Below are 21924 nucleotides of genomic sequence, written 5' to 3'. Positions count from 1 at the left end.
CAACACCTGTTGCTCTGGACTCCAAGAATCCATTAGTAGGTGGCTGCTTTGACAGCTTGTCTGTGGTTTCCTCTGGGGAGGTGCTGGGGAGATTAATCTGCATCGACCAGGGCAAGATCAATCGCATCTAACAAGCTGAGCAGGGAATATTGACCGGGACAGGCCCGCTGCAGACAATTGCTTCTACAAGCAGCCCCAGCAGGGCAGCAGCTGGTAGTAGCAGCAGGGAGTAGGGGGTGGCTGAGGGTGGATCCTGAATGATTTCTCTGGAGAGAGCGGGCTGGATCCTTCGTTCAAGTTCATGAACCTTTTATCCTGTCATTTGAACCCATCGGGGCCATTTTTTGTCTCCTGCTGTTTGTGCAGCCATTGGCTCCCATGCAAAGGGGACTGAAACACACCCAGGAGGGGTTCACACCTGCTCTGATGTGAATGACACACCAGGGGCAGGGGACGGGGAATCAGGTTCCATGAGACACCCAAGTGGACGGGACGTGGTCTCGATCCTCAGCTGATGCCTGGTTAGCAGGGGCATGGTGGCTCTTTGCTCCTGGGCTCTGAACTGGTCCTGGGGTAACTTAGAACAAAGCTAAGGCTGCTGTAACTCACGCTGCCTGCTGCTGCAGTGACCAGGGATCTCACAGGGAAACGGCGTCTTGCCCCCTTTGCCGAGGTGAGGATGGCAGGAGGGGTAAGGCCAGTTTGGTGCCACCCTGTGTCGGGGCCAGGTGGAGAACCCTCAATGCGCCTTTCAGGGTAGCGTCCAGGCTGCTCTGTGCTGATCACCAAAGGGCCTAGCACAGAGCTCTGTGAGCTGGGTGGTTCGATTCTGGGTCCCTTCCACACCCCCCCACCCCCCGCATCAGGTCCCCTCAGGAGCAGGGTGAAGAGGAACAATCATGTCCATGGACTCTGGAAACTCCCCTGAGCTGGGCATGAGGTCTGGGGCTCGAGATTCAGGCAGATTCTTACCAGATCCCAGGGAGAAAGATTTCCCACAGCCTGAGGGTTTCCCACAGCAGGCACAGGCGCGGCAGTAAGGAGCCAGCATCAAACACTTTCACAGCAGGCCTGGGCCTGAGCTACAAAGCCCCAAGCTGGTCCTGCATGTCTCCCCACTCAGATCCAGCACTTAGTCCATGCCCAAGGGTGAGAGTGTGTGTGTCTGGGGAGGGGTGGGGTGTTCTTGGCTTCTGGGGGAGTTTCCCAACAATACAGCTGAGCTGCATTTGAAAAAGCAGCTAGATAAGTCTTGTGTTCAGGAGACCGTTGTATGATAAGAGGGGCAGTAGGGTTAATGTTGTCACCCCTTTGCCAAACAGTAGCAGATTTTGGGGCCTAGCAAGTCAGTTTTCCATTGGAGGAGAAACCTGTGACATGGAGCCCCTGTGTATTCTTAGCACCACTTGTTTATTTACACTGTATGCACCAGTCCCAGAACAGTGGCATCCCAGACCACAGGCAGGCAACGCCCCCCTCTCTGATATCTCAGCCCACACAGCCACACCTCGTTCCCAGGGGGCAGCTCTGCCCCAAGAACTGACTCTCCTTCAAGATATTCCAGCAGGGAGCAAACTGCTTGCAACAGCTCCCCCAAAAGCAATTGTATCCCCAAAAAAGTAACAACAAGGCAGCACTTCAGCAAAGACTGACACTGCTTCCTTGAGACCAAACAGACCTTATATGACTGGGTGCAACAGCGCCACCTGCCCTAACAATAATGGTCCTTCACCTTCTCCTGAACTGCTATAGGAAAGTCTGATTCCACAGCCAGATGATGAATTAACCCTCCCAACAATCCCAGCTGCCTCCAGTCCTGCAAGGTAGGTCAGGGCCACCTGCATTATACATAGGGGAAACTGAGGCTCACACAGGGTCACACAAGTCAGTGACAGAGCGGGGAACAGAACCCAGGAGTTCTGCTCCACAGGCAGGATTCTGAGCTAATCACTAGGCCCCAGTCCCCTCCCTGAGCAAGGAATAGAACCCAGGAGTCCTGGCTCCCTAGACCTCACTCTCTCTCAGAGTTTAAGGTATCTTATTTCACGAGGGGGGTGGGGAAGTCTCCAGATTTCCTCTTCTCCCAGGGACCCTCCATCCTGCCAAGGGCAGCTCCCCTACACCCTGTTGGGCAGCACTGTGCAAAGGGCCAAGGATTGCTCAGCCAGCACTCAAAGGCAGCCACCTCTGAGGTGGAAGAAGGCAGCTGTTTAGCAGCCGGGCAGTAATGGTCCACAAGGACCCCTTACCACACCCGGCACTGACATGCAGCCGCCTCTGGGGTGGGACACGTGCAACAGCTGCACACGGACGCTCAGCGCAACCCCCACCCCTCCCACGGGGAGGCCGCAGCCGAGACGCAGAAAATTGAGGGGGGGTTTCCCGCCCCGACTGTAGCCCTGAGCCCAGGCGCGGGACGTGGCGGCGCGCAGGCTGGGGCGGGGGCCGGGCCGGGGGATCGATCTCGGCAGCCCAGCGGCTGTTCCCAGCTCGGCGAGCCGCGCTGCGCGCCCGCTGCAATCGGGCGGCGCCGGGGGAGGCCGAACGCGACCGAGGCGGCGCAGGGGGCCGCGGGCTGTCTTGCCTCGGGCGGCGCGTCCCCGGCGAAGGCTCCTAGCCCCCGGCCGGTGCTCGCCACCATGGGAGCCGTGAGGGAGCCGCTGCGCCGGGGCGTGCTGGGCTCCTTGCTGCTGCTGCTGGGTGAGTCGCCGGGGCGCGGGCTGCTGGGGGCATGGGGCGCGGGGAGCCCGGGTTGCTTGGCATGTGTGGGGGGGGTGTGGGGGGCCTCTGGCATGTGTGCTCCTGGAGATGGGGCAGCCCTGCCCCCTTGGCGGCTGGGGACCGGGGGGCGCAGTGCGAAGGGGGGAGGGGAGCCCTGCCCCCTTGGCGGCTGGGGACCGGGGGGCGCAGTGCGAAGGGGGGAGGGGAGCCCTGCCCCCTTGGCGGCTGGGGACCGGGGGGCGCAGTGCGAAGGGGGGAGGGGAGCCCTGCCCCCTTGGCGGCTGGGGACCGGGGGGCGCAGTGCGAAGGGGGGAGGGGAGCCTTGGCGGCTGGGGACCGGGGGGCGCAGTGCGAGGGGGGGAGGGGAGCCCTGCCCCCTTGGCGGCTGGGGACCGGGGGGCGCAGTGCGAAGGGGGGAGGGGAGCCCTGCCCCCTTGGCGGCTGGGGACCGGGGGGGGCGCAGTGCGAGGGGGGGAGGGGAGCCCTGCCCCCTTGGCGGCTGGGGACCGGGGCGGGGCGCAGTGCGAGGGGGGGAGGGGAGCCCTGCCCCCTTGGCGGCTGGGGACCGGGGGGCGCAGTGCGAGGGGGGGAGGGGAGCCCTGCCCCCTTGGCGGCTGGGGGCGCAGTGCGGAGGTGGGGGGGAGCCCCCTTGGACCATGGTGGGGGATGAAGGTTCACATCCCTTGATTTCCCCTGCCAATCCAAGGAAACAGGGCCCTACCTGATCCCTCCTTCTCCAGTCTCCCCACAACCCTTTGCCTTGCATCTGCCTAGAGACTGGCCCACTCCTTTGTCCCACTTATCACCCCCCCCCCATGAAATGTGTGCCCATGGCACTTACCCCTGCAGATCACACCTCCAGGGCTACCTTTCCCACCCAGAGCCCACCCCAGAGCAATGGGGCCTGACCCCCATTTACCGCAGCACCTGCCTGTTGGCATGGTCCCAGCCCTCTGCGAGCAGCTGGGTGTATGTGTGTGGGAGGGGGGTTGTCTTTTCTGTCTCTCTCCATTTATTTAGTCTGATCCTCATTTGTTGTTGTTGCTTCCCTCTGATCCGTTGGGCTTTGATCATTGGCTGGCTCCTGGGTTGGGGGTGGGGGGGGGTTATGTCGTCCTTGTGCCACATGCTAAGAACAGGCTCTGGACGCTTCAAATGAGGCCCTGGCAAGATCAGGTCAGGCCCAGGAGGCGACTCCATCTGTCCTGCCTGGGGCTGGCTGGCCAGGCCCCAAGTTGTGAATATGGACGGATCTGGGACTTTGGGAGGGGTGGGGATTGGGGCAGGGCTCAGGAGGAGTCTCTGCCCCCAGGTCTGCACACCCCACGGCTCCCCAGCTGGGACATCGTGGTCCCTGTTCCAGGCCCGAGCGCTTGCTGGTTGCACCGCATGGTCAGAGCTTTGCCCACCCCCAAAGGAATTTCAGTGGCGAAGCAGCATAAATCTCCCTCAATTCCCCTGCGGAAGGGTGAGGTGCTCTGCGGGCCCTGCGGGCCCTTTTAACGATCACAGCTAGAAGTCATGGGCCTGATTTTTCATTAACCTTCTGCCCTGGGGACACTGGGCAGGGAGGGGCTTTAAACCACCTTGGCACTTCTTATATTCCAGGCCCTGGCCTGCCCCTGGTGTAAATTAGAACAGCCTTAGGGTTGCTCTAATTCACCCCCTTCTTCCCCCGGGGAGCTGCAAATAACTGCAGGGTGCTCTGGCCACACCACTGATCCACCGCCCAGGCTGCTCCATCCCAGCTCCCAGACCCGTCTCTTCCCTGCAGCACCCACCCTCTGCCCTGGTGACCGGGCAGAGTAATTGAACCTTGTGAGACTCAAGCTCTGGGGACCCTGCTTTCCTCCTGCAACACCCCAAGGAATTAGTCGAGCATGCCAGCGCTGTGTGAGTCATATTCCATTCCAGACTGCTGGAAGATAACGGCCTAGGACTGCTACCGCTGGAGAGATGGGGCTCAGTGACGCTGAGGTTCCCAGTTTGCACCTTGATGACAACAAAGGAGAGGAGTTGTTATGCTCTCTCGGCATCATGAAGGAGCCAGCCCCCCGCCCTGCCCCCCGCGCGCTGCATTTCAGCCCCATGCCTTAGAGAGGAAAACAGGCGCTGTGGCATGGGATTGGGACCCAGGGCATCTGGGTTCAAGCCAGTGGCTGCAAATTGAAGCTAGACAAATTGAGGCTGGAAATGAGACATAGATTTTTAACAGTGACGGTAATTAAGCACTGGAACAATTTACCCCAGGGCTGGGGAGGATTCTCCATCACCGGCAGATTTTAAATCAAGATTTAAATCTGCCGTTCCCTAAACCCTTTGTGCAGACTGAGCGCTTCAGGGCAGGGCCTGTGTCTCTAGCTGTGTCTGTGCGGCACCTGGGGCAATGAATATGGACGGATCTGGGACTTTGGGAGGGGTGGGGATTGGGGCAGGGCTCAGGATCTCAGCTGGGGCAGGGACTCTCTATCCGTGCAGCGCCTGGCACAGCGGGGCCCTGATCTCAGCGGAGGAGTCGAGGCACTTCTGTAATATAAACAAACAATAATAATCCCAAGTCTAGGTATATCAAACAGTCCCTACCCTCATCCCACCCCCCAAAAAATCCTCACTTAAACTGACTTCTGATTTTAAACCACAATATATTATTTTGAAAGCCCAGCAGCAGAAAGGCAAATGCACTGCTAAATATTAGATTTGGAGCCTGGCGTTCTCCTTGTGTCTCACAGCCCCCGCCCCCAGTTGACACAGGCACCCCCAAGTTCAGCTGTCATCCCCCCGGTCTGTTTAACAGCATACCTGGTCAGTTTCATAGTCGGGAGGAGGGGAGGAAAGGGGAACCGGGAGCAGAGCCCAGAAGTTCCAGAGGAGCCCCCCAAAGAGTGAAACTTTTCAGACCTTCCAGCCTGAGTTTCCAAAAAGGGGGTGGGGGGGAGAATCTGCTCCTGATCTTTTTTTCTGTGCTGAATTTAACCCCCCCCAACCAGGAAATGCTACTTAGAAACCAAAGCCAGGGTGAGTCACTTTCCTCACCACAAAATATTCACTCCCTGGTTCAAAAAAACCTTGAATGTGTCGAACTGCCGCCTTCGAATCTTTTCCGCTGCAGCTCCAGGCTGCTGGACGAGAGGCTGTGCCAGGAAAAAGGGGGCCTTGGAGTCCGGGGCCTTGTGATCCGCTCCAAGTGAGGGGGGTGTGGGGGCGGCTAGGGATGGGCAGAAAGGCAGCTCTAAGGAAGGGCCCCTGATCTGAAGAGCCAGCCCCGTTTGCCTCTAGAGAGGGTTTAAGATCAAGGCACGAGGGGAAGGGTATGAGCCATTGACCCGCTGGCCCACAAGGGGCAGATGGGGGTGTGACCGGAGCACAGGTGCCATGGCTATTCCCTGCCCCCCCAGGGCCCATAGCGGGTGTGGCCAGAGCACACTGTAGCTATTCCCTGCCCCCCAGGGCCCATAGGGAACCCTGGAACATCTCAAAGCACACACAGGGCCTGGCAGTTAGCACCGAGGCTCAGCAGGGGCTGTTCGTCTCTTTGACATGGCCCAGGTGGGGGCGGGCAGGTGTGTTTGGCTCTGGATTTTCAGCCTTAGCTCTGGTCTGACTGGGAGTTATCAGGAAGTGGAGGGGTCTAGTAGTTAGAGCCGGGCTAGAGAATCAGGACTCCTGGGGTCTATCCCCATCTCTGCCACTGACTCTGTGTGTGGCCTTGGGCCAGTCACTTTGCCTGCTCTGTGCCTCCGTTTCCCTATTTGTGCTTGGACGATATGGCCGAGGCCGGCATATTGAAAGTGGCGGTGGTGCCTGACTGCTGGGATCATGGCTGTGCTGTGCGAGAGCTAGGGGCTGGCATGATTGCATTGGCTGGCCAGCTCGCTCCTGGCCTACCTGCGTCTGCCCTGCAGTACCAGCGTCACCATGGGCGCCCTAGGGGCAGGGACATGTCGTCTCGGGGATCCCATGGGTGATCCTGTACCTGGATGCCAGTTACAAAGCTAGTGACTCCACTAAGGCTTATTCCCCACTCTGGTGCCAATGGGAGCCTCCGGTCGGGCCCCTTGGCACAGCTGCCGTAAGTGCATCTTCCCCCCCAACTCGCTCCCTATATGTGGAAACCTTCCTATTTGCTCAGCCACCACACAGGGACCTCTTGTTTCTCCCGTGGTGCTCACCCGGCAGCAAACCCCCCACCCCTGCCTCTCTGCCTTCTCTGTCAGCTCTTCGGGGCAGGACCTGGTTTCAATTATTTTGGCTGGTGAGTTTCGGCGGTGCTGGCTCTAAGGCCCCTCGGCGCCCGCTGGCGGTCTGTGTAAACGGGCCTTTGTGCAAACGAGAATCAGGCCCTGCTGCGTGTGGTAAACAAACAGGAGTCGTCTTGTCCCTAATGGTTAATTAGCTCCTTGGTCCAGGAGGCAAAGGCAGAATGAGATCCAGCAGTGGGGAGTGGCAGCTGGGCAAATTCAGGCTGGAAATAAGGGCACATTTTTAAGAGGGAGGGGAATTACCTAGTGGAACGGCTGCCCTAGCGATGTGGGGTGTCTGTCTGTAAGATCCACTCTGGCTCATGCAGTCGTTATGGAGCTGGCTGTGGGCATCTGTTTGATAATCTCTGACTTGGATCGCGCAGGAGCATGATGGTCCTTTGACATCTGTGATCCAGCCTGAAGTCTTAGGGCCAGGCTTATAAGAGTTCACCCATTCAGGCACCTAGTCCATGCACGGAAACGGCCTCCGTCTAACTAAATCACAGCCAGGAAATGGCTAGATCGGTTTAGCTGGCTCCTGTCAATTTGCCGACACAAGCGAAACTGCGAGAAGCCAGGCTGAAATCAAGGTACGAGCGTCTGTGCCGGAGTGAACGAAATCGGTGCCGAGCACGGCCCTTTAACGTGCACCGAGAAACGTGACCCATTTGAGACCCAGTCCCTGTTGTGTTTTGTCTGAGCAGCCTGGATCTCAGCTAGCTGCCAGGTGGCATGACCCGGGTGTGCAGCGCATGTGTGTGTCTGGCTAGCTTGCCTTGCACGGTGCAAATGCAAGAGAAGGAGCCTTTTGTGCATCCTGCCTGCTGCAAGCACGGCGCTGCATCCCCCCTCCTCCCTATTGTCCCCTCGGCATCCCAGAGCTGTCACGCGCCGAGTCCGATTGTCCCTGTGGAGGATGAGGCAATAGACCCGGGTCTGCGCTGGGACGAAGGCTGGCATGTCAGGCTGGCGCTAGCTGTCCTCGGGCGGGGACGAGCAGGGGTGGAAACGCTCAGGGACGGGAGCAAAGGTCCTTGGGTTGGGCTGCAGAGCAGAGCCGGCAGGGGCTGGTTTGCCTCACTCCCCAGTCTGTTTGATCGGGGAATCTGCTGGGAATTAGGCCCCTTTTCTGGCTTGTGATTTGTTCTGTGCTGAGATGTTTTTTCTTAGCTTTTCCTGAGGAGCTGCTAAATAGCTGAGGTTGTAGCAGTGTGAGCTCGAGGCCGGAGCACTGGATTGGGACTTGAGGTCTGTTCCTGGCTCTGCCACTGGCCTTGGGCACCTCAGTTCCCTGCTTGGTGCCTCAGTTTCCCCTCCTATGTCCTGTGAGCTCTCAAGGGCAGGGACAGTTTCTCCCTGTGCGCCTATGCAGTGCCTGGCACGAGGGGGCCCTCCCTCTGATCTCTAGGCACTACCATAATACCAGTGGGGCTCAGACCCCTGGCTTGGCTCCCGCCTCCCGACCCTGCTTCCCAGCCGTGACCTCTGGGGAGCTGCAGGTGAAGGTGCCTCTCAGGGCAGCTGTCTGTCTGCTGGGAGGGTGAGGGAAGCTCTCGCCCTGAACTGCCCCAGGAATCGCAGCGGCTCCCCCATCCGCCCTGGAAGTCAGTTGATGCCCGTGTGGTTCTCCTGGCTGCTGGCCAAGTGAGTGTTGGCGTCTCTCCTCCCGCGCGAGGGGTTTAGCCCTTGGGGGCTGGTGCACCAGCGAGGCAGGCGGCTCCAGCACAAGGCAGGAAGCAAATATGTAGCCAGTCACTGTTCTGGCTTCTGGAAGCAAATTTACTGCTCACGAGGGAACGGCTGAGCTGGGCAAAGTCTCCCACCCGCCCAGCTCCTCCAGTGCCTGTCAGTCCCTACTCATAGCCCCCCCTGCTGTCCCCGCACTGGGCACCCCCCCCGCCCCGATCCATGGCTCTGCCAATGCCCCTCAATTCCAGCCCATGCCCCCACACTGTCCCACCAGGGCTCCCCCTGCCCCTCAATTCCAAACCCCACTCCCCCTTGCCATCCCAACCCAGGGTTCCCCTCAGTTCTAACCCACAGCCCCCCCTTCCCTACCCAGGGCTCCCCCAGCCCCTCAATTCCAACCCACAACCCCCCCCACTATCCCAGCCCAGGGCTCTCCCACTCCTCAATTCCAACACACAGCCCCACCCCCCGCTATCCCAGCACAAGGCTCCCATCTCATCCCTCAATTCTGACCCACAGCCCCCCCCCCACTACCTCAGCCCAGGGCTCCCCCTTTCCCTGCCCCTCAGTTCCAGCCTACAGGTCCCCCCACCCCCAGCTATCCCAGCCCAGGGCAGATGCTGCCTAATCCTGTGGCTTTGTAATGGAGACAAACGTTCACCAGGAATTGGTCTGAGATTCCTACACTCATGCCACCTGTGATTGAAAGCAAGGACTGGATCCAGGGCTGATGGGACTCCTTGCTTGCCCTTTGGGGCCCTTGTGCCTTGACCCAGTTCCCAGCAGGAAGGGGTCGGGCCCAGTGTCTGGAATCCCGGGCAGCGTCATGGTTTGTGCTCCCGGCAGCTGCGGACTGGGAGTGGCCATGGGGCAGAGGGCCGGGCGGGGGAGAAAAGGGCTGGTGAGCTGAGTCTGACCCCAATGCCAGGCTCCAAACCAACCCCACCCCTCATCTCTGTGGAGCTCCAGCGGCTGTGAGACCCCCGGGGGAGAAGCACCCTCCCTGGGTTCAGGAGCACCTATGTGGCCCCCTCGCAGGCCTGGGGAGTCAGCTGAGCTATGTAGCCCTACGGACTTTCTGGGGAAGCTGCCATAAGTTAGAGCTGCCTTGGGGCTGCTCTGGCTTACGCTGGGGGCTGCTTCGGCTCCTGCAGTAGCAGTGCAACCTGCTCCCCCCACCCGGTGTGGGATCGCTTTGGGGATGCAGCCTGGAATCTGGCCCCATCTGAAACCACTTCACAGACGAAAGCAACACAGCAAAAGTGACACTTCTGTGATGGCCGATGGAGAGGGTGCTCGGTAGCCTGAAGCGGCGGGGCTGACTAGAGAAGTTGTGGGGGCAGAGAGGCAGGCTGTGCTGAGATGGCTGCAGAAGAGGAGGGTGGCCGATGCTGGGGGAGCAGAGGGGGAAGTTGTGCAGCTGGCTCTGGGAAGGTGTTGGGTCCTGAGATGTGCTTGGGAGCTGTACAGGTGAGAGAGGATGTGGGGGATGCAGTTGTGCTGGAAGCAGGTGGTTGAGTCAAGTGGGTGCAGGGGGGCTGGGACAGGGGGAGTGCAAAGGATTTCCCTGCTATGGGGCTGAATGACAGGGGAGGGGGTAAATCATCACTTGCCCCATGGTTTCTGTAAACCAAACCTGAGGCAGCCTTCTCTAGTGGTTAGAGCACAGATCCAGAAGCTGGACTCCTGGGTTCCTTTCCTAGCCACTCGATGTGTGACCTGGGGCAGCCCCTTCCCCCTCCCTGTGCAGCGGCAGCAGGGGCTGGGAGGTTTAGCTCCTCGGGGTCGGGGCTGTGAAGAGGTCTGGGATCCAGGGCTGGAAAGACCAAGGGATTCAATGGATGCTATCTGTCCACAAGTCCCATCTGCTCCCACCTGTGATCCATGTCCCGGGGCCTCCTCCCCTTAAGCCACTCCAGTTCCCTTCCCTCCGCCGCCAGCTGGCCTGGTCTCTGCACCAGGAGCCAAGGCACCTAGGGCCAGGGTGGAGGAAGCCACTTTCCAGTGGGAGTTCATATACCCCCACATTGCCAGGACTTGAACCCGGGGCCTCCTGTACCATGGCCCAGGCCTCCTGCACCATGGCCCTGGCCTCCGCTGCTGGAGCTGAAGGAGTGATGCTGCTGGCAGCAGTAGGCTGTTGTCCTGTTGTGGAGCAGCCACTAGAGGGAGACAAGCAGCATGTTGCTAGTTGGGGGCTGAGAACAACTGACTGTTGGGGAGAGCGGTGCTCTGGACTTGCTTGGGTGGAGGATGGGTCCAAGGGATGTTCCTGGGGGATGGGGTCTTGGAGGCATGGGGGATGGAGCCCATTGGTTGGGGGCTGTTCACTCTAGAGGAAGTACATGGCTAGTTGTGACATGGGACCCCCCAGGGGATGTATAGGGGGCCTGAGAAGGAGAGCGTGTAAGGATGATGGAGTGATAGGGGGCACAATGAGGGGGGTGGGGCTCTGGGGATGTGCTTGGCAGGGGTTGGGGCCCCTAGAGGAGCCCCAGGAGAAGTACTGTGGGGTTCCTGGGAAGAGGAGTGTACTGTGGGGACGCAGACCCCAGGGGGGCACAGAGGTGGGGGATGGGAGCTCCTCGGCCCCTATGCGCTGAGGGATGAGACGGGCTGTGCTCTGTAATTCCCCCTATCGCTAACGCCTCCCCTTCCTTCTCTGCAGGGCTGTGTGGGGCGCGGGAGGTGCACCTGCCCCCAGGGCCCCTGTTCCGCGTGGAGGGCACAGCCATCTCCATCCCCTGCAGCGTCTCGGAGTACGAGGGCCCCACGCTGCAGCACTTTGAGTGGTTCCTGTACCGCCCGACGGCCCCCGAGATCTCCATCGGCATAGTCAGCACCAGGGACCCCGCCTTCCCCTACGCCCTCTTCAGCCCCCGCGTGCAGAGCGGCGAGGTCTCGGTGCAGCGGCTGCATGGCGACGCTGTGGAGCTGCGCGTGGCCCGGCTGCGGGCCGAGGACGCCGGCGTCTACGAGTGCTACACGCCCACCACCGACTCCATGTACCATGGCAACTACAGCAGCAAGGTGGTGCTGAAAGGTACCTGGGTGCCGTGCAACTCGGGGGACTCCAGGGCTGGGGGCTGCCCCATGCACACCGCCTGGCTCCCAGTTACCCCATTCCAGCCTTGGGGACAAGACAGGGAGGGTGGCTGTAAACCCCCCTTATCGCCCACCCCCCCAGTGCCAAGATGAATCCCTAAAATAAAGATCCCAATTCTCTGCTGCCACCCAGACCCTTGTATGTGTCACTTACACCAGTGACGAGGGCCAGTGAGGAGGGCTGAGATCATATCGCCCCTCTGGAGCTTGTTCTTCAGAAAGAGGAAGAGGGACAGAGCGTGGGGAACCCCGCAGTTCCTCATACCCTGCAGCCTGGTGCAAATGAGGCACGAGGAGGTGGGTGGCTGCGGTGCATCAGGCCGCTATAGTGACTGACCCTGTACTTGTTCTCTGTACCATGGTAGTGCCCAAGGGCCAGGCCTAGGTCAGAGCCTCATTGCGCTAGGCGCTGTACAAATGCTCTCTGCCCTCAGTCTGTTGCTTCAGGGAGGATTCTGTTTTATGCACTCCCTATAGTCTGGATCATACCAAGTCCTGCCCACAGTGTAAATTACAGCAGCCTTGAGATTGCTCTATCTTACTCTGCCCCAGGGTTCCAAGTTAGAGCAACCTCAAGGCTGCCGTAATTTATACCATGCGCAGAGCTTGGTATGATCTAGAATATGGGGAGCACAAGGCATCCCAAAGCCTGACCCACTGCCCCCCTCAGTTGTCTCAGCTACTCCCCCCAACAGCTCTGCTGATGCCCCTCAGTCCTGACCCCCAGCCTCCTGCTGTCCCAGTCCTAGGGCACCTGCTGAGTCGAGAGTCTCCTATATACACAAAAAGGGCCTAGTGACGGGCATGCGCTTGACTCTCCCGGCACCGGCTGTGGAGCCAGAGGAGTGTTGTGTTGCAGGTACCTGTCTGTGCTAGGGCCCTTCGTGGGGCCTGGGCCTGGCTCTGAGGAGGTGAAAAGTGACTGCACCCAGGTGTGGAGTCACCCTCACGCGCTCTGTCCCCCTGCCGCCCTGAGGGGAATCTCGGGGCTTTTTCCTTTCCTGTAAGGGAGCGACTTGTGGGAATCCCCGGCGCCCGCATGCCAGGCAACGCAGCATGGATGGCTGAGATCATATCGCCCCTCTGGAGCTTGTTCTTCAGAAAGGGGACCAGGGACAGAGAATGGGGAACCCCGCAGTTCCTCATACCCTGCAGCCTGGCCAGGAGCCAGCTGCGCCTTGGGATGTTCCCACTTGATTGGGCTCTTTGGATTCGCTCGTTGGGGTCTTCCCAGGGGACCAGCGAGCTCCTGAGCGGGATGGGCTGGGAGACATGCTGCAGCCTTCGCAGAGCAGAGCAGGCCCCAGCAGGGGGATTCGTTTTGTTGGGTGAGAGGGGTGTGGGTTGGGATGTCTCTGGGGCATGGCAGATGCACAGGAGATCCAGGCATCTCCCCCGCCCCCCACCTATACCTCACGCTCTCCCTGCCTGGCATGAGTGAGGTGCGCAATAGGGTCTTTCACCTCAGAGAGGCCCAGGGCTCTGGCTCTTATCTACAGACCTGGAGCAGCTCCCACCCGCCATGGGCATCAGCCCTGTCCTGGAGGGAGCCCCCTTGGACAGGAGGCAACCGTGCGCTCGCCCCAGAGCCGGGCAGCCTGAGCCCCAGTGCTGGGTAGGGGAGTTGGGCTAGCAGAGGCTGTGTTCTGCCATCCAGAGGCTCTGGAAAAGGGCTCCAAAGCTGCGGGGGGTCAGCTGGGTTTAGGGGCCCAATCCTGCCAGGCATCGTCAACTTCCACAAAGGCTGCTGGGCCAGAGAGAGCAGCTTGCAAACCTGCGCCCTGGCTCGGTGGCTGCCCTGGGAGTTGAGTGCTTAGGCCCGAACAGGATCAGGCCCCTTGTGGCTACAACCCAAGGGTTTGGCCAGTGTCGCCCCATGGGGGTGAGAGTGGAGTTTGGGCTCCATGGCCCATTGGGATCTCAGTGTCCTGCAGGGGCTAGTGACTGAGCCGCTCTGGGACTCTCTGCCTGGTGTTGGGATAGCTCCACCCCCCCGTTTCAGCCAGCAGGGGGTGCTGAGGAACCAAAGGGCGAGCTGTGGCTTTGGGGTGTCCTTAGGGCTGCGGGGTTTTCTCTCCCATCAGCCTGTGGCCTACAGGCATTTATGGCCATGGGGCAGCGTCCAAGGGGATTAAAGCTATGGGGGGTCGGGGTGGGGGGAAGATATCGGACATCAAAGGGAAAGAGCCGTTAGAGCAGGAGAGGGTTGATGGGAGCCTGACTCCTGGTTCTGCCCCAAACTCATTCTGGAACCATGGACTAATCTGGCTCTGACTTGGCACCCCCCAGCTCTCTCCTTCCCCACACGCTTTCCCTGAGTGGTGGAGCTGAGGGGTCATCCCTGGGCATTTTGATTCCCTAACTTCAGTGACCAGCAAGACAAAGCCAGGCCTGACCGTGCTCACATCTATGTCTCACTCTCTCTCTCCGCACCCCTGCAGTGATCCCTGACATGCTCTGGGTCTTGGCCCCCACACCCAGGCCCCATCTCCGAAGCCGCATGGCTGGCACCTCCCCACTGCAGCTCAGCTTGTCGGAGGGCCAGGAGCTGCAGCTGAGCTGCACGGCCCAGAGCCAGACGCAGCAGCACACCCATCTCTCCGTCTCCTTCGGGGTGTCGGCCCCAGATGCCCCCGTGGGGCACCAGACGCTGCAGGAGGTGGTCGGGGTGCGCCGCGACTTTGCCGTGGAAGCTGGCGGGAGTTTTGCTGAGCGGTACCGGGCTGGGGAGCTCTCTGTGGCCAAGGCAGGCAGTGAGCAGTACAAGCTGGCGATCGGGCAGGTGCGCCCGGGGGACGCGGGCACCTACCACTGCACAGTAGGTGAATGGATCCAGGACCCCGACAGCAGCTGGCAGCTGATTGCTGAGAAGCGGGCAGCGCTGGCCCAGGTGACTGTCCAGTCCATCGGTGAGTCCTGGCTGGCTCCACCCCCAAGCCACGTCCTGTGTTGGTGCTTGCTGGGCTGGGCTCCCATGAGGAGGGCAGTATGGGGCAGCAGGGCATTTGCTGATGCTGCCTGTCAGGCACGGGGGGGATCGGGCACCGGCCCTGCGTGAGCTGCTAGCCCTGCGCCTGTCGGGATCCTGCCTCTTGGTCTGTCCCCACCAGCAGGGACCGCATGGCCTGTTGTCCCCCGAGATTGTGCAAAGTGCAGCTCCGGTGCAAAGTGGGCACAAATCAGAGCACTCGTGTTTGCACGATTGCCGTGCAAGTGACCAAGTGGGGCAAGGTGGCAGGGAATCAGACTCTTGGGCCTCGCGGGAGCTGGATTCTGTGGTTCCCCTGGCTGGCTTCACAGGTTGAGGTTTGTGTGAAGGGCTCAGCAGCTTGGCAGGGAAATATTCGCGCCCCCCCGTCCCCCCAGGCAGCTTCAAAGTGAATGCAGAATTCTCCTTCACCCCCTGCCCTCAGCTGCTGTGCAGCACTGCTGTGTGGCTGTTAAACAGCAGCCATGCTCCACCCCAGAGGTGGCTACATGTCAGTGCTAGGTGGAATGATCTCTGAGCACGGGGTCGTTTGGGGCGGGGCCGATGGGGCTGTGTGGATGCTCTCACTCCCCCAGCTCTCTCTTTGGTTCCTTTTCAGCGAGCCAGCTGGCAGTGTCGGCCAGCCCGCCCAGGGTCCGGCTCAGCGCTGGAGATGCCCTGGAGCTTCTTTGCAACCTATCAGGCCCCGTGCCGCCTGCGCCCCACGTGGCATACGCCGTGAGCTGGGAGGTGGGCGAGGGGGACAGGCTGCTGGTGGCGCAGCTGGACACGGACGGGGTGGCCGTCCTTGGGGAGAGCTATGCCAACAGCCAAGTGGGCTGGCGCCAAGTCTCGCTGCAGAAGCTGACACCTGACCCCGGCTCCTACCGGCTGCGGATCGAGTCAGCCCAGCCAAGGGACGCGGGCACCTACTGCTGCGTGGCCCGGGCCTACATTCGCTCCCCTAATGCCCAGTTGCGGGAGGTGGCCAGCAGCAGCTCGCAGGGGCTGAAGGTGCACATGAAATCAGAAGGTACAAAGCTTGGACTGGGTGGGGGGCTGGCATGCATTTGGGGGGGGGCCCCTTTGCACCCCTACTCCTGCTGTCTGCCCTGTGCCCCTGGCCATGCTGATTCCTATTGCTCCGACAGGGTGTGATTGGCCTGGGTGTGAGCACCCCATAGCCAGCGCTCCTGCCCCGCTCCCTGCTGGGGGAGGCCGGGGCTGGAGTATTTAGGAGCTCCCCCCACAGCTAGTTCTCCTGCCCTGTTCCCTACAGCGCCCTCTGCTGGGGGATGCCTTAAGGGCAACTTTGTGATGTTTTTTAGATGTTCCCTCCTCTCTGCATTTCCATGTGTGGCCCCAGACCCTCTGCCTCTGCTGGCATCAGGCTTCAGCCGGTGGGGGATGTTCAGACCCTGCTGGGCCTGGGGGCTCAGCATCTGGGCCCCGGGCCATAGCTCCGGTGCACTAACTCCTGCTGCCCTTGTCTCTCCCCTGCAGCTGTGGTGCTGGAGGTCTACGCGTGGCTGCCCGTCCCCGCCACCTACCGCGGGGACACGGCCGAGCTGCTGTGCAACATCTCAGTGGAGTCGACCCAGGCCGTCCACGTGGCCGTCAGCTGGTGGGTGGAGGTGACGGTGGGGGAGGAGGAGCCCCAGGGCCGGATGGTGGCGTCTGTGAGCCGCGAGGGCGTGGCCGAGCTGGGCAGGCGGGCGTCCGGCGGGGACATGAGTCTGGACAAGGTGGGGCCGCAGTGCCACCGGCTGCGGCTCCACGGGGTGCAGCCGTCCGACGAGGGGAGGTACCACTGCGCCGTCACCTCCTGGGTGCGCTACCCTGACCGCAGCTGGTACAATGCCGGGGCTGTGAAGTCCAACTCCGTCGCCGTGTATCCCTACGCCCGGGGTGAGTTCTGCGTGCACCCCCCTACATTTATCCCTATGCCATGGACAAGTGCCGCTTGGCGTTGCCCATTCCCCGTGTATCCCTACGCCCGGGGTGAGTGCTGTGTGCGCCGCATCTCCCCCATCCCCCGGTTTATCCCTCCACCATGGGTGAGTGCCACTCGGTGCTGCCCATTCTCCATGTATCCCTACGCCCTGGGTGAGTGCCGGTGTGACGCCACCCCCCCATAGTCCTGGGTGAGTGTTGGTGCATTCCCCTCCCGCCCCCCTCCCCCCACCACGTGTCCTTGCTGAGTGCTGCCCCCCAATGCGCCATGCGTCTGTCCAGCCTGACAGCAGAAGCTGCTGTGGGGCTTGGAGGTGCCTCTGGGCAAAATGGGGCTGGCTCTGTGCCCTCTACCAGAGGGCAGCCTAGCTAATCCCCCTCCCGTCCAAGCCCTCTACACCTCCTGCCACCCGGCTTCTCTGCCAGCTCTCCGGCTGATGGCCCCCGGGCCCGGTTGCTCAAAGCCCCCTCCCGCACCAGGTCTGACGGGCCTCTCTGCTCTCCCCCCCCAGTCATGGACACCCTGTTCATCCCCCTCATCGTGGGCGTCGCCAGCGCCCTCTTCACGGGCATCACCATCCTCGCCACCATCACCTGCTGCTTTATGAGGCGGCTCCGCAAAAGGTGAAGCACGCGAGAGACCGGCCCCAGGGCACTGCAGGTGAGTTGGCCTCTGAGCAAGGGGCGTGGGTGGGGGAGGGAACTGCATTATGCCCCTTCACCTACCCTCTCCTGCTGGGGGGATGCCATAGAGCAAGGCTGGGCTCCTCGCTCCCAGGGGCTTTGCTGTGTGCCCAGGTTGTTCTTGGGCAGCAGATTTACTTCCCCCGGGGGCTGGGAGAACTGGCACTGCCCATATGGATCACACTCTGTGCGCCCTCTGAAGGGATGGGGGTAGAGGGGATCCGATGGGAAATGCTGCATCCATGATCCTTCTTGGGGCAGCTCTGCTCCATATTGGTGGGTGTTCTTTGATCCCCGACACACAGCTAGATCCGCTGCTCCCCACCTCCCCCAACTTGTGCCCAGCCCTGCCAAATACAGTGTGAAGTCCCAGGGGAGCACCACTCCAGGCCCCCTTGAGCCAGGCTTTCAGGGGGTGTGAATCAAAAGCATATGAATGATTTGCATCAAGTGCTGCACCTGGGGCCAGTCTTGGGTCTGTTGTGTTATAGTTTCGGATCACACGACAGGCCATGTAGGAGAAATCGGAGACTAAAGAGGTTTAGTCTGTGTGTGGCTGGGAAGGTGGGTCTGAGTGTTAAAAGCTGGCCCTTAAATTTGTGCGTGTCTTCTGCCCTCTACTGGATGGATTCAGATCTACTCTACTATTTGTCATAACCCCTGTACTGCAAACAGCTAATGGAGATTCTCCTTTAGTTCCAGTGGCAGGGTTCTGGGTTCGAACTAGACCTGGTTAGAAATTTTCTATCAGAATGTTTTTTCTGATGGAAAATGTAGTTGCCACAAAACCAAATGTTTCTAAAGTTTGGAAAAACTTTGATTTTGCTGAAACTTTTGGGTTTTTTTTTTCCCCCGTCACATAAATCTCAGCAAAATCCTTTGTTTGGGGTCCAGTTCCACCTCAATGGAAACATCTTGGTTTGTTGAACGGAACCAGAATGTTTTGTTCTTTCTTCCAAATCCGCTCAACATTAAAGCGCATCTTCCTGTGTGGCCGCAGTGCCTCATGGGAGTTGTAGTTCAGCCTCCGAGCCCACCCAGAGGGAAGAATGGGGGTGTGAGGCACTGGAACTACAAACTCCCATGAGGCACCGCGGTGGCACAGGAAGATGGTTTGTTTCAGATCAGTTCAATACTCAACAGTGTTTTGCCATTTCTTTGAACTTCTGTGAGAAACTTGTGACATTTTGACCTCCTCCTCCTGATTCAGCACCAAAAACAGGTGAAATATTTCCAGGGGACGGAAGCTTTTTTTCTGCGTCCAGGTCTCGTTCTAAGCCAACTGGCCGTGGTTCTTTGGGGTTTCCTGGTCCGGCTGCCCCTGATCCTACCCTCTCTCTCTCTGCAGGTGCCTGCTCCATCTCGCTCTCCTGTCAGCCTTCACTCAGGCCACTGGGCTCCCTTCTTTTCCCGCCACTTGTGACTTCTGACTTCTTACCTCCCTGGACCGGCTTGGGCAGCTTCTCAGCTCCTCGGACTGCACGCTGGCTTCCTCCTTCATTTGAGTCATTCCATTTTTTTTTTCTAAACTCAACCCAGATCCAGGCAAGACCCTGGCGAGAGATGGGAGAGACCCTGGGTCCTGCATCGGGGCCAAACTTTGCCCTCCCAAGAAGTTGATGCATCCGTCTGAGACATCCAGGCTGGAGACGTCCCTCCCCGGAGGACATGAGGGGCAGCGGCACTGTCTCATCTGCTTCTGGACTCACTGCTTCCCTGATCCTTCCCTACCCGGCCTCTGTGACCTGGGGTGGGAGTGTGGGGGCTGCTTTTCCCACTGCTGACGTTGCTGCTGGAGACTCTATATCCTCCACCCCCTCTGTCTGTAACTCTTGTCTCCCCTCCCCTCTCATGTGTTGGGCTGTCCTGTGGATCTAGACATGTGTGGACTCTGCCCTCTGTGCGCAGGGAAAGGGTGTATCATTCCCTAGGGGAGGGGCCCAGTGGCTCTGTGCTCTGGGGAACCTGAGACTTGATCTACTGGAGACCTCAGAGTCAGTAACGTGCTTGTAGCCTACAACGTGGACAACAGCCTGCTACTGTTGCCAGCTGAGGGAACTCCTCTAGCCGGAGCAGTAGAGCCTTGTGCTTTAGAGCTGAAGGTCCTGGGTGCAAACCATGCTGATGACCTATGCTCGGGTCATGGTTATGTGACCTCAGGTGACCTGAGAGGGGAGAGGCGTCTGCCTTCGTGTAAGAGAAGAAAGGGACTCTAATGCCAAAGGACTGAGGGCTCCAGCCTTCCTTGGTCCCCCCTCCCCCCCACTTGAGGTTTTAATTGCACCCCAGCTCTGCCTTCAGGAATAGCCGAGCAGCCTCTCCCTGCCACTCCGTGGCTGGAAACAGTACCAGTGGCTGGGCCTGCCCCTAGAGCAGTCCCTTTGCAGCCAACAGGTCCGATCCTGGTATATCCCTCATGCTCACTGCACCTGTGCTCTCAGGCTGATCTGGTGGCATTTTACACTGACTGTGAGAAATCCTGGCCCCACTGAAGTCAATGGAAAACCCCCCATGATCTGCAGTGGAGCCAGGATTCCAGCTGTGGTGTAAACGGCAGAATCCGGCTCATGTATTTCTCTTAAAGGGACACATGCATCAGTGGCCATGGAGTTTGCGTTTGTTAAATAGATCCTAAAACCTGATATCTGTGGAGAGGGGCTAAAACAATTGGTGGCAGATTTTCAATGAAACCTTCCCCCAGGTCCCTGCAAGAGTGAAAGTGCCCAGGCTGGCAAGAGACATGCCAAACGAAGGCACTGGGCAGAGGGTGAGAACCGCTGCTGGCGTTGCTTGCCCTTTATTCTTCTGGGTGCTGGGGAGTCGCCTAGAATGCCAGGCTTTAGAAAAGAGCGGTTGGTTTTGATGTTGTGGTTTTAATGTAACAGGCATACGACAGCCAGGATTTTCCAAAGCTGCCTGGAATGTCGCTGTTAAAACCAGGGCAATCGGCCGTACACATTGCTGACACGGTTTAGAAAAACCTCTACCCACGTAACGGTCGTTCCTGTGACTGGTCTTGGCACAATGGGGTGTTCCCCAAAATTACCCTATCAGACGAGCACAGTATAGTATGTGTTGGAAAATAACACGTTTATACAGATAAGCACTAAATAGAGACAACCACTGTACATAGATGTATAAATTATTAGTCTCTTTTTAGAGATATAGGATCAGATCCTTATCTGGTGTAAATCAACATAGCTCCTTCAACAGGACGCCACTCGGCAGGATCGAATCCTTGCTGTAAGGGCCCGAGCCATCTGGCCCTGATGCAGCAAAGCCCTCGAAATCAGCCACTTGTTCCATTGAAGTAACTGAGAATGCTCCCGTGTTTACAGGTAAACACACGCTTTGCTGAATGAGGGTGTCTAACCCCAGCAGAGGATCTGATCCTGTCTATCCACAGTGCTATACAGAGATCTAGATAGATTTAGTAATGACGGTGTGGTGTAACATCACTAGAGATCATCCCAAACCTTTGTAACTATTTTATGTTACATGTTAGAGAGGGAAGCCGTTTTCCGGAACTCAGGGTCGATGTGGAATGTTTCTAGAAAGTCCATTTTATAAACATTTCCGTTTTGGCTCACTTGCTAAATTGGGTAGTAACTGTGGTGTTGCTGGGGGGCACGGGAGGGGTTAATGCCTGGTTGTTGGGTTGTTTTTTTTTTCTCACTCTGGAGAGTACAGCTCAGATTTGGTTTAAGTCACAAATCCACACGCAATTCAGCTTGACTGACTGTTCAAGGGAGCCTAGGGAGGGGTTAACGGGTCAGGATTCACGTGTGCGAACCCCAGAGCCTTGCCAGGCCTCTTGCCTTTAGGTTTAGTGACTGATGATTCCTGCAGACCCCAAGTCTCTCCCATGGATCTAATCCGTTGCCATGGAAATCCTGGCCCATGTTGGGAGCAGGGGTGGGGGAGTTGGACTCATTTTTCATTAACGTGATGTGGTGTCACAAGGAGGTTCCCGTCCTAGCAAAGAGCATTTCCTTGTATTGTTCCCCAGGGCCTGCCTATAACTCCACAGCGCTGCACAATGGCCTTTTACAGTCGCTGCCTGGGCTTCTGGGCACAGGGCTGGAGTAGATGGGGCAGGTAAACGGTGAAACTGTCTTCGGGGAGCAGCCCAGGGTCAAGCCAAAATCTGCCAGCAGAGCTTCAGAGTGGGAAAACTTGAGAGGGAAATCCTATATCGCAAACGGCTGGCTTTGCCAGGGCTGTGGGTGAAGCCTCACCTGTTGGAAATGGAGACTTTAACCGTCCAAACAGCAATGTCACTGCGCAGGCAGATTGCGTCCTGCTTGATACTCCCCTTTCCCTCCCAGCTGTGAAACAGGCATGCCAATTTCATATGGGGTGCTAATCCGTTTCACTTTCAGGTTTGCAGCTTTGGGTTGCCAGGGGACTCGGTGTGGGGGGAGCAGAACTGCTAATCATTCAGTGGTGAATTGCATTCCATTCCCCACAAATCAGAAGATTAGCTTAAAAATCATGACATTTTAAAAATAATAAAACAATACATTTAGGTTCTTTCTATTTGCATCCTGGTTTGAGCCTTTC

General features: G+C 58.9%; 1 protein-coding gene across 2 annotated transcripts; it reads left to right on the top strand.

Annotated features, from left to right (window-relative positions):
• Nucleotides 1-2212: 2212 nt before the first annotated feature.
• IGSF8 (immunoglobulin superfamily member 8) lies at nucleotides 2213-21898 on the top strand. 2 transcript variants are annotated; one of them, XM_073322747.1, is made up of 7 exons: nucleotides 2213-2700; nucleotides 11320-11694; nucleotides 14198-14665; nucleotides 15344-15757; nucleotides 16228-16632; nucleotides 17190-17338; nucleotides 18901-21898. In XM_073322747.1, exons 1-6 carry the CDS (start codon nucleotides 2640-2642, stop codon nucleotides 17303-17305), a joined length of 1839 nt encoding a protein of 612 aa, XP_073178848.1. In that variant the 5' UTR covers nucleotides 2213-2639; the 3' UTR covers nucleotides 17306-17338; nucleotides 18901-21898. The 2 variants fall into 2 exon arrangements, with proteins under 2 accessions (XP_073178848.1, XP_073178847.1); XM_073322746.1 differs by having other exon boundaries at nucleotides 2214-2700; nucleotides 18710-21898.
• The last annotated feature ends 26 nt before the right edge of the window (nucleotides 21899-21924 follow it).

This window comes from Lepidochelys kempii, chromosome 24 (assembly GCF_965140265.1).
Source record: "Lepidochelys kempii isolate rLepKem1 chromosome 24, rLepKem1.hap2, whole genome shotgun sequence".
Taxonomy (NCBI): Eukaryota; Metazoa; Chordata; order Testudines; family Cheloniidae; genus Lepidochelys; species Lepidochelys kempii.
The sequence above is the reverse complement of the archived record's forward strand: the minus strand, read 5'-3'. Positions and strand labels throughout refer to the sequence as shown.

Coding starts and splice junctions, on each gene's coding strand:
- IGSF8 (XM_073322747.1), top strand. CDS start 2,640: ATGGGAGCCGTGAGGGAGCCGCTGCGCCGGGGCGTGCTGGGCTCCTTG. Junction 2,701..11,319: donor CTCCTTGCTGCTGCTGCTGG/GTGAGTCGCCGG, acceptor CCTTCTCTGCAG/GGCTGTGTGGGGCGCGGGAG. Junction 15,758..16,227: donor GGTGCACATGAAATCAGAAG/GTACAAAGCTTG, acceptor TCTCCCCTGCAG/CTGTGGTGCTGGAGGTCTAC.